The sequence below is a fragment of the Salvelinus sp. IW2-2015 genome, linkage group LG27 (genome assembly GCF_002910315.2).
Source record: "Salvelinus sp. IW2-2015 linkage group LG27, ASM291031v2, whole genome shotgun sequence".
Classification (NCBI taxonomy): Eukaryota; Metazoa; Chordata; class Actinopteri; order Salmoniformes; family Salmonidae; genus Salvelinus; species Salvelinus sp. IW2-2015.
The window spans coordinates 6,340,803-6,364,338 of NC_036867.1; the positions used below are offsets into that span (position 1 = coordinate 6,340,803).

Here is a 23,536-nt window from a genome sequence, read left to right on the forward strand (position 1 = left end):
ACAAATGTGAGTGAGAAAACGTACTCCAATTGCCCATAAGGGGATATATAAAGTTGTGTTGAATTTAAATTAGAATAAATAGGCCAGTTAGTTTACCTACCACATTAGGGCAAAAACCAAAAATACCTTTCATTACATTGAACAAAACAACTATCATCCTCCCATGCATAACTAAAAAGAACATACCAATGGCATTAAGCCTAATTATTACATCTACTGTAAGAAAAGCATGGCCAACTGTAGCGTGACTGAGGAAAAACAGATGTGTATGCTTGCCTACTGTATGCATAGTTACATGGCTCTTATGAAGCTCAGATGAGCCACAGTTCAAACGTGCGAAATGCAGCTCTCTTCCATTCAAAACACAGGCAATCTAGATAATGTCAAAGCACCTGTATAACAATCCATGTGTAGATGTAGCGCTCCACTCACAATTGCCCAGCCCTTCACTTTGGAATGTTGCCAATATCCAATGACACTTTTGACACTACATTAATATAGGTATTATATGCTAAATGAATTAGTCTATTTCAAGAAGCAGGAATAGGAAGTTAGATTATTAGACGTCCCTTGCTTAAAATAGATTAGCATCTATAAAAAGTAACGGCTTGCTTTGATAAGCTTAGGCTTTCAAAGGATCTCAAAACTTTTCAGACAAGTCTGTGTCAGTCTGACAGTCACCCTTGGTGTAGATTAGACAATGTTCCATTCAATAAACATATGGTATACCAACTTGAAACGGACGTGAAATTAATAGCATCAGGAGCATAGGACAAAATGAATAACCAAGTAGCGCACAGAACATTTCCCTCTCCAAAACAAGCTGCCAATGGGTACCTAACAGCTATTCAACAACTATTGTGGTTCCGAATTATGTAAATAATTGCCATTTTGCCAGAGTACAGCCATAATCCAAAATGGAAGAACAATTCGACATTCTGCGACAGTGTATTTGGTGAAATAGCGTACGACAGCGCTGACTACATTATAAAAGTTTCCAATGCGCTGGGATGGGGCACGTCGGTCTGTTTACACTAGAGCTATTTACTGATCAAAGGGACATCAAACAATCCTATACGAACCAGCCATAAACGAATTTCTCTGTCGAACAATAAATGCGTAGGAAGTAACATTATAACTTTACAGGCTTTTCGCCAGAAAACTTGGATGTAGTACTGTTAGACACTGGACTGCCCTCAAGACAACGAACTTCGGAATGCGTTCTTCGACGGAGAGCGCGACAGACCCGTTATCATAGGCTACTTCAAATTCCTGGGCTTTTTGCAATACAAACAAACAAAATACACTACACAGGAAATGATGAGTCTTACCTTTGAATACTTCTCCTCGAACTGTAAGCAATACGCTGCCCGCAGCAATTAGACAAGTTAAAAGTCTATCCATTGCGGTAGAGTATCGCGAACGTTACCCCCAGCTCCGGGGTAAGATCAATTCTACTCTTCCGCTGTGACAGAGGAAAATATTCCGTTTTACAGTTAACGTGCCCGGTACCTACTGGGAGTGTTCCCCTGTCTGTCTTTTCCTACTGGGTTACTTGTGTATCTTTCAAGAGCCTCCACTCGGATAGTGACTTCGCTAGCTGCCAGGAGGTAACTGACGTCACTAAGCTCGGAGAAAAGCTCGAGACAGTGCGCGCTCCAATAGAGGCGTCATTATGAGCTCCATGTCAGTATCCAGATGGAGTGATTGGTTCTTTCATACTTTCCCCCAATTTGCTAGAATTCCTGCGGGAAATACTTACCCACGGATAGATTCTATTTCAGCCTAGCCTACACGTTTTTAAACTGTGGAGTCAAAGTTTCACTTTCAGATACTGTAAACCTGGTTTCAAGCACAGCTGTGGTTGATACGTTGTAACGAGAGAGGGGCGCACCACTTCACACCAATGAAGATTCCTTAGGATCCTAATAGGAGAATCCTTGCATCTTGTATATCTTATTGCTTCGAATTTATTTGAGTATCATATGATATAAAACTACGTCGTAATTAGCATGACTTTAAGTCTAATTTTGATTAGGTTTGTATGGGGTAGTTTGATAATGTTGTCAATGTTAAGCAAGCTAGCTAACTTAGTGAATTGTTCCGACCAAAAAGCACATTAATTAAGCGTCGTTCTATTTCCGACATCATAGCTAGGAAATTGGAAGCTTCGATGAGCACGTGAACGCAGCAATGGGAAGGCAAGACAGAACTGCATTTTTTGGCTCTATGCAAATAAACAAACTAAACTAAAATATCTCTGAGCACCCTATTATTATGTTATAATTGTAGGCTATGGCACATTTTACCTCCTTTGTCCAATTGTATGACATCAAAGGGGAGTCATGCCACTTTCAAGACAACTCGGAAACTGAGACATTTCCGACTTGGAAACTCTTTGTAGAAAGATGAGTTCTGAGAGGTCTGTCTTGAACGTGGCATCAGTCACTGCTCTCCTCACTGCTATGTTGACAGTGGCTCAGTTGTAGAGCAATGTTAACCATGACCCCACACATGGTCAAATCAGCACTATAATAAATGGAGAATAGCAACAACAAAAAAGACACAAAAAATATATAAGGAAAAATGAATGGAGAAAAGCAAGACCCCTCCCATCTACAGCACCACTTATTATTTCAAACCATGCACCGCTTGACTGACTGAAGTTGAGCCTTATTTTCCAATTGGAGAGAATATCTGCTCCTCCCTTTGGTTCAAGCTGCACATCATTTGTCCCAGAATTATGCAAGATTTACGAAGCAGAAGGAAATGTGTTAAAACCGACAGATTTTAATGAGGAGTCACTATCTGTGAGCATTTTACATTTGGATCTATAGCTTTTCAAATGATTGAGGGTAAAGGCCTTTTAGACTGTCTCTAGATGGCAGAATGTTAGCCTTCTTGTTAGTTGTGTGTTTCATCACATTCATCAGAAAATGACAGAGCATACAATATGTCACACAATTAAAATATTGGATTGCTAATCAAGTGCGTGTGATTTATACTGTACTGAGAAATTATTTGCAAACTTCGCTGTGTAGGATGGCCTATAATATGTCAAACAAAGATCTAAGAATTGGCCAGCCGGCATTTAAAGATGCCCATCTGGCATAAAAAGTTACATACTACACAGTGTTGGGGAGTAGTGTAACGAGTAATTTAACTACATTTTGTAGTAGCTTGGTGGTGCTTGAACTAAATTCAAATCTTGGTAGTGTTTTCAGTGTTTAATTACTTTTTTGACATGTAGCAGTGTAGTTAACTAGTGGAACTACACAGCTTTTTTTTTAGCTCAAATAAAATATGGGTAAAGTAGGCAATCATTTCCTTTGTTGTTCGGCATCAGACCTGGCTAATTCTCACTTGAAACAAATTTCTTGTGTTTAATAGGCTAAATTACRCATTCTGTTAACATCTGAACAGAGTGATCTGTTCTTGCAATTTCTAGTCTGTAACACTTCAGATTTACATATGATAATTTTTTACTTAGTTTGAATGTAGTGAACTAATTTTTCTAAGTAACTTTAGTTAATTAAAGTATATATTTTAAAATGTTTTGCCCAAAAAAACAATTTACCATGATTTCTGTGTTAATATGGATGATAAATAATCTCCCTTTTGTATACTAGTGGTGCGGCGCTAAAATGAAAATGTTGACTCAATAGTGCACTTTGTGATAAAAGCACCACATTTGGCACAGAGGTATGTACAGCTGTATGTACTTTGGAAATATATAGATATGGAGCCACTCCAGATTTGGCCCCTAGGGAGGCGTGGTAGCTACTGTAACAAAATAAAGTGGAAAAATATACATACAAATTTAGCTTCCAGTCAATGTCTCTATACCATGTTGAGAATTATGGTTAAGATGCAATTGGAACTGAGTTTATAGCCAATAGTGTTCCGAAGTTAGAGCTAAATGTCTCATGGCATCGTCCATATCGGTTACCATTTTAGGTCTTACCAGTATGTCACATTAGCTCAATCGCCAATTTCTCAGCCTCTGACTATCACAGAAATACAACACTTTGAATAAATAACAGACAAATGTCTAAACTTATTGCCACTCAACTCCATTATATTGTGGAGTTGAGAGTTCTCAGCAAGGCCATGTGCAGGTAATGCTTTCAAAATGCATGTGCCATAGGCCTTTCCAGACTACCAGTGCCTAATTTGAGCCGGATCCTGCCGGCACCTATTTGCCTGGATCCAGTACTTCTCGCGGCATGATTTATTAATTGTTTCACTGTTCGCACTTTGGACATTATAATAAAAGCGATCAGCATTAAATCAAGTTGCCTCCTCGTTATTTCTCCCGCCCCCCAGAAAGACCATCATGTAAAAGCACAGTGATCCTGTTGTGTAATCATCCTATCCTGCCACACTGATTCCAGACCTGCTCTCTTATTTGTACATAGAGGTTATGGGTAGGGCCGGTGGGGTAAGTAACTGATCTTGACACAGGTCTTGGTAGTGGTGGTCAGCTACTGGAGAGGTCCCTACGTAATCAAATCAAATCACATTTTATTTGTCACATGCGCCAAATACAAAAGATGTAGACCTTACAGTGAAATGCTTACTTACAAGCCCTTAACCAACAATGCAGTTTTAAGAAAATACCTAAAATAGTCTGGGTAGCCATTTGATTAGATGTTCAGGAGTCTTATGGCTTGGGGGTAGAAGCTGTTTAGAAGCCTCTTGGACCTAGACTTGGCGCTCCGGTACTGCTTCCCGTGCGGTAGCAGAGAGAACAGTCTATGACTAAGGTGGCTGGAGTCTTTGACWATTTTTTGGGCCTTCCTCTGACACCGCCTGGTATAGAGGTCCTGGATGGCAGGAAGCTTGGCCCCGGTGATGTACTGGAGCGTACGCACTACCCTCTTTAGTAACTTCCGGTCAGAGGCCGGGCAGTTGCCATACCAGGCAGTGATGCAACCTGTCAGGATGATCTCGATGGTGCAGCTGTAAAACCTTTTGARAATCTGAGGAYCCATGCCAAATCTTTTCAGTCTCCTGAGGGGAATAGGTTTTGTCGTGCCCTCTTCACGACTGTCTTGGTGTGCTTGGACCATGTTAGTTTGTTCGTGATGTGGACGCCAAGGAACTTGAAGCTCTCAACCTGCTCCGCTACAGCCCCGTCGGTGAGAATGGGGATGTGCTCGGTCCTCCTTTTCCTGTAGTCCACAATCATCTCCTTTGTCTTGATCACGTTGAGGGAGAGAGCACCACACGGTGCACCACATGGTCAGGTCTCTGACCTTCTCCCTATAGGCTGTCTCATTGTTGTCGGTAATCAGGCCTACCACTGTTGTATCGTTGGCAAACTTAATGATGGTGTTGTAGTCGTGCCTGGCCGTGCAGTCATGAGTGAACAGGGAGTGCAGGAGGGGACTGAGCATGCACCCCTGAGGGGCCACCGTGGTGAGGATCAGCGTAGCGGATGTGTTGTTACCTACCCTTACCACCTGGGGGTGGCCCGTCAGGAAGTCCAGGATCCAGTTGCAGAGGGAGGTGTTTAGTCCCAGAGTCCTTAGCTTAGTGATGAGCTTTGAGGGCACTATGGTGTTGAACGCTGAGCTGTAGTCAATGAATAGCATTCTCACATAGGTGATCCTTTTGTCCAGGTGTGAAAGGGCAGTGTGGAGTGCAATAGAGATTGCATCATCTGTGGATCTGTTGGGGCGGTATGCAAATTGGAGTGGGTCTAGGGTTTCTGGGATAATGGTGTTGATGACCAGCCTTTCAAAGCATTTCATGGCTACCAATGTGAGTGCTACGGGTCGGTAGTCATTTAGGCAGGTTAGCAACACTGCTAATCCCGTCAGTTCAGCATGACCACCGGCACATCCACTAGCTAGTAGGCCTACTAGCGAGTCAGACTCAGCGGGAGAGGGAGATGGGGACCTGGAGTGGAGCGTCGCAGTGCACCCACCGACAAATTGCAATTTGCCTTTCAAGAACAAGCAAACGTATAACCTCTGGCTTGTCATGCAGATTTAAAAGTTTGGCTGTACAACATGCAAAAAGGTAGGGAGCTTGGGTCTAGAAACGACTGGAGGGATTCAACTGGCAATAGAGTGGGTGGGATGTACAGTCAATTAACATCCTATGACTCAGACATAAAAAATAAAAAAAACAAAGAGCCCTCAGAAAAAAAGGTTTTTGAACATGCCCGAACCAAGGCGCATTTGGTGTCAGCAAGCCTTGTCAACAAGGCTAAAGAGGACACCCAGGTTGTAGTTAACACTCAGAATGAAAAAATTAGACACTACAGCCAGAGTCTTCAGAACAGCCTTAGAAAGAGGCTAAATGTCACAGCCACAGGCCCGCTCATGGCTTTGAGCAAGAAGTTGACTCTCAGGAGTTAAATGGACTTGACATGGGGAGAGTCATTGTGGGAGGTTTTGAAAACTAAGGTAGGGCACTTTTTTTCCTTTACAAACTTGTTTCGGTACTGTGAAGGTAATCTGAATATGTGCTTCATATTATCACATAGGCAGGAAGCCTATATATTGTCATATGTGTGTTCTGCTGTAGCCTACATTGATTTATTTTATTTGAAGTTATATTCCGATATTGTGATATTTGTTCTACTGCTACATTGATGTCTTGAAAATTAAATTACATTATGCAAGTAATAAAGTTATCTAATCGCCAATCATCCAAGTACATTATGCAAGTAATAAAGTTATCTAATCGCCAATCATCCAAGTACATTATGCAAGTAATAAAGTTATCTACTTTTCTAAACAATTCAAAAGTAAGCCGCAACACAAGAGCCATGTGACCAAATAGTTATAAGAGCAGGCTACTAGGAAGTGTGATGTAAAAATAGATACTCAACTGTGCCAGTGAATTGTTCTAATAGCTTTGCCAGGAGATTCCTTGAGACCATTGTTGCCCTTTTATTTAGCTCTCCAAGCAAAGGGCAGTCAGATTTACGTGTCCCATAAAATCACAGCACCTAGACACATAATATGGAAAATAAGCATGGGCTTGGCTCAAGCAGATCCTAGGATTGAAAAAATGCATGTTCTACAGAATGCTCAAAGTGCTCCATTCAGCTCAGGCTGCTTGCTCCCTGGACCCACTGCATGTGGTGGTGGTTTGGGGTATTGCATCTTACTTCTTCAGAAGGACCCCAACCCTATACAGTATATCTGTATCTGTCATCTGCAGAGTTGTAGAGTAATGCAAAATGAACAGATTTTATTGTCTAGCTCCACTGATTTGGAGAGATACCGTTTCTTTGTACATGACATACTATGTGAACTCATAAGGCCAGGGGCTGTGTGCTAAAGAAGGAGCAGAGACAGACTAAACTGACACCATCTCAAACAAGGACCCAATAAAAGACAACTGACTTTGTTTTATGGAGGCCCACATTTTTATGAGAGCTGTTGACTCAGGCTGATGTGTAGTTAGACATCATACAGAGATAGTCTCTCAGTCATAAAAACACTACTGTGAATGGCAGCTTGTTGACATTCTGCTGGGGAATTGATGCACTAGGGGGAATATTCAGGCTGAATGAGTCAGGAATTGTTCATGCTACAGAGTCCTGGGGCCCCCCCGGGTGCACATTTTGGTTTTTGCCCTAGCACTACACAGCTGATTCAAATTACCAACTCATCATCAAGCAGGACCGATTTTGGGAAACCCTGCTATAGAGCACAGGTCAAAGTCATTCCACGGAGGGCCAAGTGTCGGCGGGTTTTCGCTTCATCCTTGTACTTGATTGATGAATTAAGGTCACTAATTATACTGAACAAAAATATAATCGCAACAATTTCAAAAATGTTACTGTTACTGTTCATATAAGGATATCAGTCAATTTAATTAAATTCACTAGGCCCTAATCTATGGATTTCACATGACTGGGCAGGGGGGTAGCCACCTGGGAGTCAGGCCCAACCACTGGGGAGCCAGGCCCAGCCAATCAGAATTAGTTTTTTTCCCACAAAAGAGCTTTATTACAGACAGAAATACTCCTCAGTTGCATCAGCAGTCCGGGTGGCTTGTCTCAGATGATCCCACAGGTAAGAAGCCGGATGCGGAGGTCCTGGGCTGGTCTGCAGTTGTGAGGCCGGTTGGACGTACTGCCAAATTCTCTAGAACAACATTGGAGGCGGCTTATGGCAGAGAAATGAACATTACAGTTCTGGTGGACATTCCTGCCAATTGCACGCTCCCTCAAAACTTGAGACATCTGTGGCATTGTGTTGTGTGACAGAACTGCACATTTTAGAGTGGTATGTTATTGTCCCCAGCACAAGGTGAACCTGTGTAATGATCATGCTGTTTAATCAGCTTCTTGATAGGCCAAAAMCTGTCAGGTGGATGGATTATCTTGGCAAAGGAGAAATGCTCACTAGCAGGGATGTAAACAAATTTGTGCACAAACTTTGAGACAAATAAGCTTTTTGTGCGGATGGAACATTTCTGGGATCTTTTATTTCAGCTCATGAAACATGGGACCAACACTACATATTGCGTTTTATATTTTTGTTCAGTATAGTAAGGAACTCCTCTCACCTGATTGTCTAGGTCTTAATTGAAAGGAAAAACCAAAAACCTGCAGACACATTTCAGTGGAATGAGTTTGACACCCCTGCTATAGAGCAACTGAAGAACCCTGTTTGAATCCCTTCTAAATGCATCCTTCTTCTTCATTTTTAACTGCTCAGTGATGCAGTTTTGTCCTTGAGTTCGTTTTCTGGCCAGGCAGGCAGGAAGGAAGGCAGAGACTGATTAGCAGACTTGCTCATCCTCACCTTATCTCAGCTTAAACCCTAGTCATCCCAGTCGCCTGCTTCACAATTGTTCAGGGGCATAATGCCGTGACATTTTCATATGTAATTACGTACTCTGGATGAGGAAATCAATACTAAAATGTCCTCCTGATAAAAGTGAGGGATAATGAGATTGAGCTCAGGACATACACAACATGAAATTGTTAATGACAATGACGAGCAAAAAGGTGAGACAATTTTCAGACAATTTCATCACTATGGATTCCTACACTGATATCTGTAAAATGTATGGATACAGTGGATAACTAACCGTCAAGGTACAATATCTGAATGTCAAGGTGACATAACAGTGCTTCCTTATCATGTAAAACCACAGTGAGACAAATGATGTTGTTCATGGTGATAATCTCAGGACCTATACAGTGTTGTTAGCCCTCCAGATTCCTTGAGGTCTTGTTCAGCAGGTGGGACATTTTTTTTTAAACTGAGTGAAAAGGGGAGTTATCACCCGATCTTGCCCAATAAGAACACAGATTTAAAATAATTTTGTAAAACATTTTGCTGCTGTGTGCGATACTGATACCGTTTTCTTCCATTTGGTGCATAATGAACCCAATGCTAGTGCTGATGTTGGTGCTGTCACCTGACTGTCCTGTGAAATCCTCAGCCCCTGCCACTGACATTTTCTTGCTCTCTTTTGTATCCCACCATCATCTGACTATCTACCACATAGGATTCACAGCTCATCGTGTGCGACCAAAACCAAATAAGCGCTGCATTTCCTGCTAAGTGAATTGCTCACAGTGGCATAGTTATACATTGACCAAAGAAAATGTCAGGGTGTCCAGCCAGCTGAATGTGAGTTTCAGAAAAAACAGATACAATTCCTGAAAGAGATATCATCCCACTAGGATTAGTGTCTGTTTTGCTTATACTCTTTCCATGCAAGTTAGTGTGTACTTTTACCTTACTTTACCAGGTAAGTTGACTGAGAACACATTCTCATTTACAGCAACAACCTGGGGAATAGTTACAGGAGAGATGAAAGAGCCAATTGTAAACTGGGGATGATTAGGTGGCCCTGATGGTACAGTACAAAGACCAGACTGGGAATTTAGCCAGGACACCAGGGTTAACACCCCTACTCTTATAATAAGTGCCATGGGATCTTTAGTGACCACAGAGTAAGGACACCCGTTTAAGGCCCCATCTAAAAGGCAGCACCCTACACAGGTCAGTGTCTCCATTCACTGCCCTGAGGTATTAGGATATTTCTTTTAGACCTGAGTAAAGAGTTCTTCCTATTGGCCCTCCAACACCACTTCCAGCAGCATATGGTCCCCCATCCAGATACTGACCAGGACCAACCCTGCTTAGCTTGCCAGCAGTGGGTTGCAGACATATGCAGACAAGACAAAATAAATAAATTAGACTCTCGCCACAGCAGAAAGATTACAACATGTCTTGATGATTGAAAACTTCTGAAAGGAGATACTGTACATGGATAGGATTGAGTTGTTATAGACACATCGACACGTGTTTGTGTGCCTGTGTCTGTGTGAACTGATAATGGCTCCAATATTTCAGGGGATGGACAAGGGTGCTGATTTGTTAGGGCAATGTTTGAAATGTTCTGGGTTCTCCATGGCAACCTAATTGAGTGAATTTTGTCCATATGAAACTCTACCACAAGGGTGCGTAGTTCTCACATTTTGTGTCACTTAGTCTGCTGTGATGGGATTCATTTATATGCAAGACACATAGCCAGCTAAAGTAAAGGATGAGAGGGATACCCTTTAATGAGATAGCTTGACAATAAAAGATGTTTCCAATGATTTGGAATTGTCTCCAGCAAATTAAAAACTTGCTGAGATGCCGTATCCAGGAAAACGTGGATAAATAAATTAAGGTATACATCACAAAATTCAATTAACACTGAGTGTTGAAGCGTTTATGTTATGGCGTTTTGATTACCCAAACCAGACATTAAACCAACTCAAGCATGCAGTCTCTCTACTGCATAGTAACGTTAGACTTCTAATAGTCCTAAATACAATAATAAATGGGTGCTGGCATGGCATTAGAACTGGACACAAAGCATGGAATGAGCTGGAAGAAAGAGAGAGAGTGAAAGAAGGACGAGAGGAGAGGTTACCTCAACACTAAACAGGTCTGCTCCTTCAGGACAACGGAACACAGGGTGACCAAGATAAAGTGGTTTAATCAGTGGCCTGAGAGAACAGGAGAAAGGGAACAAGGAAGAGAGATGGACGAAAGATAGCGAGCCAGGAGCATCTTTCTCTCTTCACCCAGGGAGAGAACACAGATAACTGCCCCCCTGCTCCCCCCTCTCTCACCCCTCAACCCCACCCCTCTTCCTGGAAACAACATGAGCCACATCCCAGGGGAAAAGCTAGGACACAGATGCAGGCTAGCGAGGAGGGAGCAGGACAAAGCGTGCTGCCCTACAAGAAGGACTTGAGTGTGCTGCAATCACCCGGGCTGGGATGGGACTGTCCATTTAACCTTGCGAAAAGCCCCTAGATAAGAGCCGGAACACAATGGAACCCATTCATTATTCGCTCAGAGGCTGGATGACACAAGGCCTGAGGAGGCGGAGAGGAGGAGACAGAGAGGAATGTACATTTGTCCGAGCTTGTACCACACACTGTCTAATTCACTCTTTGCTTTTCTTTAGAGAGCAGRGAGGGTGTCGGAAAGGTGTTTGGAGGTTGTGAGAGTTTTCATCCAACACATCCCATTGCATGAAGATCATCCAGTGCAGTACACTAGCAGATGTGTTTGGACTTGTCTCCAATGTTTGATACTGTAGCTGTATGTGTAACAGTGGCAACAGGGGTGGTGAGGGCCACAGATTGTCCAGACAGATATTATTGACTAAAGACAGAGGGGATTATGGGAAAAAATTGGTTTAGGAGGAAAGTTTCAGGGACTAATATCTAACACTGATGAAGTTGTCTTTCCAGCAAGAAAACAACACTGACACAATACCTGCTAACACACAATCACGTGCACGCGCACGCGCACGCACACACATGTACTTCTTTCTGCTGCTGGACCATTCATCCATAGTTACCAGTGAAAGGTATTTCTGTCATTTGGTGGCCAAACCCTAAGTGTAGGTGTCTATATTTGTTTTCAATGTTGTGTGTGTACGCATGTGTCTGAGAGGGATAGCGAGAGAGTCTGCCAAGTCTAGTCTGCTGTAAAAGTATCTGTGTGTGTTTTTAGTGCCAGAAAAACCATACAGGTCGAGCCCATTCCAACAGGAGACCACACTCCTGTAGGTCTTGGCAAAACACAGTGCTCATCAATCCCTCATTACCTCAACCTGAAGACTTCCCTGTTTTTGGTGAAGCGTGTGTATATGGTAATTGAGAGGTCTGGGTCTCGTTTGCAGCGGACGCAACAGGCTTTGGTGAGCCAAGTCTGATTTACTAGCCAAATGGAACACTAGAACTCAGCGTTTGAGTGAAGGTGGATAGCATTAAAACTTTGACAAACTTTTCTTTCTATCTGTGTGCAATTGAGATTAATGGCCACTGCTCGATGAAGATTAGCTTTTAATGTTTGATAAGTGTTGTAGAGGTGTCATTCGGGTTGACAGAAAATCCTTACTCATGTCCAAATCTAAATTGCATTCAAAACAAACAACCGCACAAGACGAGCCATGTCAGCAGAGGTCRCTGTAACTCAATGTACCACCCTGCAGCAATCATAGTGGCTCACCTCACTGCCCAAGCCACATAGTTATTATGAATAGTAAATCTCAGGGAAAGGACTTTTACAAGCTTGCCTATGACATTCTTTATATGTATCAGAATGTTAATGTGTATATCACACAAGTTACAATTTACTGCAAGTGACAAATACACTGTGTGATGTCTTTATATGGATTGTCTGAGATGCAGTCACGAATAGTACAGGTTGAATGTCTATGATGTTGATACAAAGTTTCTAAAACACACATTCACTTTTACTTAAACCATTTGGTGTTGTGTGAGATTTCTGAGTTCACATAAATATTTGAGGCAAAGTGTTTTGGGGAATAAATTTCTAGTGTTTATTTACACCTCAGTTTATATAAGAACAGGTGGATAAAATAGTCATTTGCCGCTCAAACCACACTAAAAGACAATCCTAGGCAATAAGACTACATTTTAAAATAGCTTACTTTACAGTCAGGCAGCAAATAACACATAATTGGGTTGGTTTTGTAAATGCTACCTTCAAGTGCAATGAGRTGCTACATTAAAAAACGTAAATGCTACTCCAATCCAAATGTCAATCCAATAGCCACGATAAGACTGTAGGTCCATTGACTGTGTGCAGTATAGCATGTGATCCTTCAAGCTGGCTGGGGTTGGAGCCTGGCAACAGCATTTTGCTTGTAGCTCTTAAACGAAGTGGTCGGTAACTACAACAGCGAACACGGCTGGGCTCAAGGCTGACCTTTTTGTTGATGTAATGGAAGCATCCCGATCTTGATCCTGGAAGGATAGTTTAGATAGCTAAACGAGAGGCTGGGGGAGTGGAGGTCAACCGGGATCAGCAAGTTATATGCAGCAGGTCAGAGAAATGCCCAGGCTCGCTCCCCCAACAGCAAGACAAAACAAATGAGGGAGAAATCCAATGCTTGTTAAGAACAAACAGCCCCTGGCTTTGTTAGGTGTTCTCACTCGGGACCTGAAACATGGCCTCTTCCCGTCTCTGGACTCCTCTGGTAGAGAGTGTGAGGAATCTGACGTCAGAGCTCCGCTACACGTTAAGCTATTTCCTCTAACCCGGCCTCCCAACAGTCCAAGTCTATTTCAATACAATGTGTTTAGCCCCACTGAGCCTTTCACTCACTTGTAAGTTGCTTTAAGGAGTTTATAAGGATAACATGTCCCAATTTATGCAAATAGAGTTGCTAGGTAGAACTCTACATAAGCACCCTTAGAATCAGGACTACAGTCATTTATTTAGTAGCCTACTCATTTTAGCATAATCACAGTTGCAGAGTCTTTTGCATCGTCTTGTTATCTACAGAAAGTTAAAATATAGCAATCTAAGCTTTTTCTCATCCTTTTCTCATGCATGTTGAGGATCACTCCAAAATCGTATCCTACTCATGAGCAACAACAATGGAAGTACATTAGTTCCCTTATGGAGACCAAGAGTGCGTCCCCAGATGAAATGCTCACGGATCAAGACCAGGAATTTTCCGTCCTTCTGTGGAACAGTCTCAATTAGATTTCAGATAATTAAACAGGGCGGTGAGGCCTCCTTCCAGCACTTCTTTGATTTGCTCCTGCAAGGGGTTTTTGCATGATGTGGAGCCCCTTATCCAAGGGGTGGCAGGCCAGCTTCTCCAGCCTGCTGAGCTGGTGCATCTCCTGGGGCACATTCTGGATGTCGTTGAAGTCCACGTTGAGAAGCTCCAAGCGCGTCAGGCAGCAGATCATGTTGGGGAGCGAGTGGATCTCGTTCCCCTCCACGATGAGGATCTTGAGCTTCACCAGCGCCGCAATGCTCTCGGCGATGCACTCCAGCCTGTTGCAGGCCAGGTGGAGGAACACCAGACTCTTCATGGTGTAGATGCAGACGGGGATGTGAACAATTTTGTTGTGGCTGAGGTTGAGTTTGCGCAAGCAGGTCAGGCTGGTGAAGGAAGCGGGGAGGCCAGATATCTGGTTGTTTGTCAGGCTGAGGACCTCCAGCTTAGTGCAGTTTCCCAGCTCCTCTGGGACCTCGGTCAGTCGGTTGCGGTAGCAGAACAGGACACGGAGGTGCCTGAGTTGGCCGATCTCCGAGGGTAGACTGGTCAGCTGGTTCCCCCACAGGTTGAGGACCACCAGGTTGCTGAGGATGCTAAGGGCGGGGGCAGAGCCCGTTGGCAGTTCAACGACAGATTGAGCTTCTCAAGCTCCGTCACATCCCACAGTTCCTCTGGGGGTTCCTTGAGGCCGCAGCGGGCCAGGCTCAGCATGCTGTAGCCCCACTGTTTGTATGTGTGGTTGCGGATCCGCTCCGCTGACGTCAAGCTGTCCTCACGTCCGGCACTCTTCCACCTGCCTCTTCATCTCCTCCTCCTTGGACTGCTTGGCTCCCATTGATGCTTCTTCAGCAGGATTCCCAATGTCTAGACAACAAGATGTCCAAGAGCATTACTCGGAAGCCTTAGCTACAGAACCACCTAGACCAGTAGGTTTGGCAGCTAAGCAGCTTTGGGCAGAGCTGGGACAGTCAGCATAGACTGTGGACATTCTCACTTTTGGATAATAAATGTCGCTGGATATCCACTCTGTAAGTGCTGGCCAAGTGTAGTGGAGTGTAGCAGAGCAGTAAAAATGTGTGTATTTGTCCAGGGGACAGCTCTGAGGATCTGAGGAGGAGTGTGCTGACAAGAGAAGGAGCAGGTGGCTGAAACCAACCGCTAGCCCACACTGACTGGGCAGCACCACCACCACAGCCACACTAAGTTTCACCCCTAGCCTCCCGCCCCGCGCCCCCATATCATCCACCCCCTTTAGCTGCCTCATTTCAGCACTCCGGCCCGGGCGATAACTAACCTTAATTGCGCAGAGGGTGCGAGGATGCCATTTTTGCCCAAAGTCATTTTATTTACACAGCTAACCATCCCTGTAACTAAAACWAAAAAAKAAGTACCTAAGAAGCATTAGGCTCTCAGTCTGATATGTACTTTTGAACACTTGAGTAACGTCCACCCGTTGCACTGGCGCCGTCGTAGCCTTGACCACAGCATTTGTTCACCGATATGCCCTTAATTTCAATCAATTCAATTAGTCCATTCTTTTTTTGTTTCACATTTTTGATTCCCAAGAGCTAAATACTTAGCTTCCTAGTATGTGGAAATTAAAAAGGTTTATAAATGACTTTTTGGAGAGTTACTGTCAAAATGATTTATAAAATAAAAAATGTATAGACATCGATGTCAGACAGGCGCATTGGCCCCCAGAGCTCGTGGGCCCCCCGCTGCGGGTACCCCAACAGGGTTGTCCGGTACCCCAACAGGGTTGGAGACGGTAGAGGACTTTCTTTGTAGACATTTATTTTCTTTGAAAGATTTTGGGAATGTATCAATAGTGAACTAATAAAATAAAATACCAAAAATACCAATACCAATTTCCTTTGGCTCCCGAGTGGCACAGCAGTCAAAGGCACAGAGGCGTCACTACAGTCCCTGGTTCAAATCCAGGCTGTATCACATCCGGCCGTGATTGGGAGTCCCATAGGGCAGCACACAATTGGCCCAGCGTTGTCCAGGTTTGGCCCGGGGTTGGTCGTCATTGTAAATAAGAATTTGTTCTTAACTGACTTGTCTAGTTAAATAAAGGTTAAATAAATATTAACACACTTGTTTGCACCAATAATTCAATTTCCATTGGCTTTTTCAATGCTAATTTCATTTGCACATTTGTGATGGGTCTGTAGAATTGAACATAGACAGTCTTGGATCTAACACATGTTGGAGTCAYGTATAAGTCACATTCTAATCCACTGGATAGTTGGGGTTAGTTTGTCCTTCAACCCTAAGCACACATAGAACTAGGAGTAGGTCATTATCAAAGTCAAAAGTCACCCTCTTTGCAGGAGGTATGGAGAGACATGCACTGAGTTACAAASGGGGCTCTGGTATTTGGCTCAGAACCAAGAGCATTAGTCTAAATCTCAGAGTGTGTCCTGCTGTCATTGAAGTTATTCATTATCTCAAATGCCATTGGAGACCTGTAAGACACTTTATACCGCTTTASTGTACTATTCAGCGTTCTATAGGCCTATACAATGCATGTTTAAATCAAACTTTGGTTTTGGTTATTTTCATTCACTAACTGTGTGTGTCAAAGCTCAAAGGACCCTGGGTACCGGCGTTAGTGGAATTCCTCGGGAAATGCAACTCACTTGACAATTTGACCCACAAACTGAGTGCCTCATTCAACCTTAAATATATCCCCTTAGCCCCYCACTCCCACCTCCTCCCCCTCAAACCAAAACAGAGAAGTAAAATAAACATATTTGACTTTAAGACTTTTTAACGCTGCAGTTGAACAAGGCAGTTCACTGTCTGAATATGCCATCTGAACCAATAAAGCAGGGTGTCAAGGCTAAGGTGACTACAGTTGAAGTCGGAAGTTTACATACACAAAGGATGGAGTCATTAAAACTTGTTTTTCAACCACTCCACAAATTTCTTGTTAACAAACTATAGTTTTGGATGGTTGGTTAGGACATCTACTTTGTGCATGACACAAGTAAGTTTTCCAACAATTGTTTACAGACAGATTATTTCACTTATAATTCACTGTATCACAATTCCAGTGGGTCAGAAGTTTACATACACTAAGGTGACTGTGCCTTTAAACAGCTTGGAAAATTCCAGAAAATTATGTCATGGCTTTAGAATCTTCTGATAGGCTATTTGACATCATTTGAGTCAATTGGAGGTGTACCTGTGGATGTATTTCAAGGCCTACCTTCAAACTCAGTGCTCTTTGCTTGACATCATGGGAAAATCAAAAGAAATCAGCAAAGACCTCAGAAAGAAATTGTAGACCTCCACAAGTCTGGTTCATCCTTGAGAGCAATTTCCAAACGCCTGAAGATACCACGCAAGTATAAACACCATGGGACACGCAGCCATCATACCGCTCAGGAAGGAGACGAATTCTGTCTCTAGAGATGAAAGTATTTTGGTGAGAAAAGTGCAAATCAATCCCAGAACAACGGCAAAGGACCTTGTGAAGATGCTGAGGAAACAGGTACAAGTAATATCCACAGTAAACGAGTCCTATATCGACATAACCTGAAAGGCTGCTCAGCAAGGAAGAAGCCAGTGCTCCAAAACCGCCATAAAAAAGCCAGACTACAGTTTGCAACTGTCACATGGGGACAAAGATCGTACTTTTTTGAGAAATGTCTTCTGGTCTGATGAAACAAAAATGGAACTGTTTGGCCATAATGACCATCGTTATGTTTGGAGGAAAAAGAGGGAGGCTTGCAAGCCGAAGAACACCATCCCAACCGTGAAGCCCTGGGTGCAACATCATGTTGTGGGGTGCTTTGCTGCAGGAGGGACTGGTGCACTTCACAAAATAGATGGCATCATGAGGGGGGAAATGATGTGGATATATTGAAGCAACATCTCGAGACATCAGTCAGGAAGTTAAAGCTTGGTCGCAAATGGGTCTTCCAAATGGACAATGACCCCAAGCATACTTCCAAAGTTGTGGCAAAATGGCTTAATGACAACAAAGTCAAGGTATTGGAGTGGCCATCACAAAGCCCTAACCTCAAATWTATAGAGAATTTGTGGGCAGAACYGAAAAAGCGTGTGTGAGCAAGGAGGCCTACATACCTGACTCAGTTACACCAGCTCTATCAGGAGGAATGAGCAAAAATTCACCCAACTTATTGTGGGAACCTTGTGGAAGGCTACCCAAAACGTTTGACCCAAGTTAAACAATTCAAAGGCAATGGTACCAAATACTAATTGAGTGTATGTAAACTTCTGACCCACTGGGAATGTGATKAAATAAATAAAATATTAAATAAATCATTCTCTGTTACGACTTCYGCCGAAGTCGGTCCCTCTCCTTGTTCGGGTGGCGTTCGGCAGTYGAYGTCACCGGCCTTCTAGCCATCGCCGATCCACTTTTAATTTCCCATTTGTTTTGTCTTTGTTTTACACACCTGGTTTCAATTCCCCAATTACATGTTCATTATTTAACCCTCTGTTTTCCCCATGGTTTTTGTGCGTGATTGTTTTATGTATGTTCGGTCCGTTATTGTGGGCTCGGTATTACGWCATGTTATTGGAATATTTRWGTAAAGTTACTTGTGTTACTCMTCTCTGCTGTCCTGTACCTGACTCCTCTGCACCAGCTACACCCAGACCACTACATTCTCTCTACTATTATTCTGACATTTCACATTCTTAAAATAAAGTGGTGATCCTAACTGACCTAAAACAGGGAATTTTTACTCRGATTAAATGTCAGGAATTGTGAAAAACTGAGTTTAAATGTATTTGGCTAAGGTGTATGTAAACTTMCGACTTCAACTGTAGATATGGACTACACACATTAATATATAGGTCATGTTCATCAATTAATATCTAATCCAGTGARCACAGTTTTGAGAAACAGAAAATTATCAAAATAATCGCATCTCTACTGTTGTTATTCCTGGGTGAGAAGACAGTGGATACCTGTTCCAGATTTAGTTTCACCATCCTCAATTTTTCAATAATAATTTATCAATCATGAGATCAACATAAAAATATTGCACTGCGCTGTAAAAACAACAACATTACTGGTGCACATTGTATATCCAAAGATCTGTCTTTCTGGTTTATGCCATATACTGTAAGCACTAGCAGTCTGCAGGTAGGGTGCTGGTATTGATGCGGAGGGACAGTGAGAGACAGGAACCTTATCACACAGGCCTTTCGGCTATCAATGAGCATGGTGCCACTGATAAGCCCAGGAAGCCCCCTCTCCGACGGAAAAAAAGCAGGAAGGATTATTCCTGGCCCTGGGGAATCCCAGAATCCCGTAATCAGAGCCAGATCATTGTTTTCCCTAGGGGAAGATTTTGGAAGAAGCAGCACCCAATTCCCTGGCTACTGTCTCTGATTGGATGGACTGAAATAAACTTACTGTCTCTGATTGGATGGACTGAAATAAACTAAGAGTCAACAGACGAGAGATGCGTCTCTTTGAAGGTATTGTTCATGCATGGTTTGTGTTGGTGTCGTACCTGCCGGGATCAGATTAGCTATCACCACCGGCGGCTGATCACAAACCGCCTCGTTCCGCCGTGTTTATCCCGGGAAATAGATTCAAGACAAGGAAAAGTGTCTGGTAGTGGATTATGTGCTACCAGCTAGTTATTCTGGTGTTGTCTGAAATTATGAATGCCAATTATCCACGTGCAGTGTCTTGACTGAGGACCTCATTTGCATAGCTTTCCTTGCCAAGTTTTGGGGAAAGTTTGATGGGGGTTTGTGTTTGTTTTTGCTGGGATTTGGAGATTGGTCAAGCATTCACAAGCAGGCAGAGTTGGCTACTGATAAGCTCTATGTTTGAACCCTATGGCTTGCCTTCTGGTGAAACAAAAACCTGATGAGGAACACAAATGAGTCTGAAGAAGACATCAGGAGGAGAGTGGGTGTGTCCCTCTGTCCAAGCGTTGCTGATTTTACGTATCAGCTAACCACATCATATGTTATAGCAATCTGTCAGTCGAGAACACAGTCGATGACGTGGCACRCAACCATTGGTTGATGCGTGCAACGTCTGAGCAGGGGAACGTGACCAGTGTCAAGGCCCAATGGTAAGAAGATTAGTCACGCAAGCAAACTGTTGAGGTTGCCTTAGTCGACCACTCAACACAAGTCTATAGCAAGGAAATTCTATAAAGCATGACRAAGATGAAATATTTCCAAAATCCAGGTTTTATGGTAATTGTGTACCTTTCTTTTTCTCTCTCCAGTCAGTTTATTTTGGCCTTAGTAGAAAATTGTCAGGTTACACTGTGAGTAAATGTTTCGTGGGGGATTTAACCATAAATAACTATTAAATAACTAGCCGTACTCCACCACCTTTTTTATAGATGAGGTGAAGTCATTGGGACTAATCTAAAATACACAGGTTCTTTACATCAGGGAGTGGAATATGAGCATGATCAGGCCAGAAATATTCAAAAATATATGTTTTATTCCTAATCTCAATTACTCAATAAAAGCTTCTCATGGACAACATCTTCAGCGCCTAACGCTCTGTACAATCAATGCTGACGCTGCTGGACATAAGCACAACAGGTTAAATCATCCTCTGAGTTTCAATAGCACATAGACATTCAATCAATGTATTACGTTTAAATCGATATTCTTATTTCTGGCCAACAAAGGCGCACCATGAGAAAAGGGGAACAGGTACCAGTGGCTACGGGCAACCTTGCCATAAACATACTCACAATCCATTGTCATCACTTTGCTGTAGTGATGTTACGTTTGATACCGAAGCTCTGAGGCATGTGTCGAAATTTGGCTGAACAGTTTACTTCAAAGCAGTGTGCCAATGCCTGTATCACCTTATCAGAAGCACATKATCAATGACGTCCAAATTGTCGCTTCATCGAACAACCACCTGAGGTTGAAGAGGCACTGTTGCACCTTCTTCACCACACTGTCTGTGTGGCTGGACCATTTCAGGTTGTCAGTGATGTKCACGTCAAGGAACTTGAAGCTTTTCACCCTCTCCACTGCAGCCCCGTCGATGAGGATGGGGGCGTGCTCTCTTTGCTGTCTCCTGAAGTCCACGATCAGTTCCTTCGTTTTGTTGACGTTGAGGTTATTTTCCAGGCACCATGCCACCAGGGCCCTCACCTCCTCCCTGTAGGCTGTCTCGTCTTTGTTGGTAATCAGGCCTAGCACTCTTGTGTCGTCTGCAAACTTGATGATAGTGTGGAGTCGGGCTTGGCCATGCAGTCATGGTTTGACAGGGATTACAGGAGAGGGCTAAGCACACACCTTGGTGGGGCCCCTTTTCAGGATCAGCATGGCGGAGATGTTGTTGCCCGACCTGGGGTCGGGCTGTCAGGAAGTCCAGGACCCAGTTCCACAGGGCGGGGTTCAGAACCAGGGCTCCGAGCTTAGTGATGAGCTTGAATGTCACTATGATATTGAAGGCTGAGCTGTGGTCGATGAACAGCATTCTTACATAGGTATTCCTCTTGTCCAGATGGGATAGGGTAGTGTGCAGTGCGATGGCGATTGCGATTGCGTCATCCGTGGATCTGTTGGGGCGGTATGCAAATTGTAGTGGGTAAGGTGGAGGTGATATGATCCTTAACTAGCCTCTCAAAGCACTTCATGATGACAGAAGTGAGTGCTACAGGGCGATAATTCAATTACTTTTGCTTTCTTGGATACAGGAAGAATGGTGGACATTTTGAAGCAAGGGGGACAACAGACTGGTATAGGGAGAGATTGAATATGTCCGTAAACACTCTAGTCAGCTGGTCTGCACATGCTCTGAGGACCATCAAAAGCTAGGACCGAGAGACTGAAAAACAGAAACAGAATCTCCAGGCCATCAGACTGTTAAATAGTCACCACTAACCGGCCTCCGYCCAGTACCCTGCCCTGAACTTAGTCACTGTTACTAGCTGGTACTCCACCCTGCACCTTAGAGACTGCTGCCCTATTTACAAAGTCATTAAATACTTTAATAATGTTTAAATACTGTTTTACCCACTTCATATGTGTATATACTGTATTCCAGTCATGGCTCATCCTATATAACTTCTGCTGTACACACCTTTCCTAGTCATATACTGTCCATACTGTCTATACACACCATTTTATACAAACACAAATATATATATATATATATTTATATTCCAGACTCTGACATTGCTCATTCTGATATTTCTTCATTTGTTTGTATTGTTTTGTATTGTTAGGTCTACTGCTCTGTTGGAGCTAGAAACATAAGCATAACATTGGCAAAATATGTGTACGTGACCAAGAAGGCTACGCTGCACACGTACTAGGGCGTGTGGGACCTGATCTAGAATAATTTGGCTGCTCTAAATTATTTTGAAGATCAGGTTGATCATAGCCTCGAGCAATTAACCTATTTTCGACACAATTGGCTGGAAAGCCCCAATGCTTTGGGAAGCTTAGTTTCTACTACTTTGGTTTAGGCCACGGTCGCCACACCCATTCTCCCAAGGCACGCCAGCCTGCACAGTAAGGGGATCCCCTGAATGGATGAAACAGACAAGTATCTATACCTTAGGCCACAGTTGTGCCAATTCCTCTTAGTTCCTGTAATGGTTCAGTCTCCCGGTGCACTGATTCTATTAGCTATGAAATATTTTCAATTTCCCACATTCTCCCACGACTTAAACCATATTTTCCATTTTTATTCATCCCTATATTCAACAGGGGACTATTTAATATCTGAAATGTAATTTCTTAATCTAGCTCTGCAGCCATAACAAGAGGCAAATATAATAAAAAATAATGTGCAGATAGAGTGGTATGAGGAATAGAAAGGAAGCCCCACAGGCTATTACACAACATAAAGATGCCATTTGTAATGTTCCCTGAGAGGTGGTGGGGGAAGGTGACGTATGACCACAGTATACGGTTAATGCAGTTACAAAGTACCCAAATCGGGTTTGGACTGTTGAAACAGCATCTGAGGATAAAAACCAATTGTTCTTCTGACAGGCGCTCGCCATGATGATGAAGTACTGCTGTGCAGCCTAACTAGGCCCCACCTGGGGAGACACACACATTACAAACACAGTCGAGCATGGAGCCTCACCGGAGAGGGAAGGTAGATAGATATGCTGTGTTTTACCTCTGTTCATTATATTAATCTGTCACTCTGTCTGTCTGCCGGACTTCACATGACTTCAACCATCTTAATGACATCACCTGACAGACACTAGAATTCTCAGATGAGTCAATGAGCCAGCTCCCGGAGTTCCACTTCAGCGTCTGATTGATGTGATTGAGTTACCTGGGCTCTTTCTGCATACACACAGGTACTGCCCTGGTGCCATTAGTAGTGGAGGACCAGCTGGAAAAAGCGGCCACTACCCATGGGCAACCAAATTGGTAGAGCGGCAGGTCGGTGCCAGTGCCAGGCAGGACTTGCAGAGCGGGATAATGGTGCCAACGGTGARGATCTGCAAATGGGCTTCAGCTGCTGCTTCTGTGGCTAATGAAGAGCAGCCTCCAA

At 43.3% G+C, this 23,536-nt stretch overlaps 1 protein-coding gene and 1 pseudogene across 10 annotated transcripts in view; both read right to left on the bottom strand.

Moving 5' to 3' along the window:
- ptprma (protein tyrosine phosphatase receptor type Ma) overlaps window positions 1-1,637 on the bottom strand; it is a 300,425-nt gene extending 298,788 nt beyond the window's left edge. For 4 of the 10 annotated variants that reach the window (XM_070435632.1, XM_070435630.1, XM_070435626.1 and 1 more), the window contains exon 1: window positions 1,332-1,636. In XM_070435632.1, the coding sequence (XP_070291733.1) occupies window positions 1,332-1,404 (73 nt within the window). In that variant the 5' untranslated portion in view covers window positions 1,405-1,636. Of the gene's footprint in view, window positions 1-1,331 lie in introns of all 10 variants that reach the window. The other 6 variants (XM_070435628.1, XM_070435624.1, XM_023972507.3 and 3 more) reach the window with 2 other exon arrangements.
- A 12,364-nt stretch (window positions 1,638-14,001) lies between these two features.
- On the bottom strand, window positions 14,002-14,869 carry LOC111953871 (leucine-rich repeat-containing protein 30-like; annotated as a pseudogene).
- Between the last annotated feature and the right edge of the window lie 8,667 nt (window positions 14,870-23,536).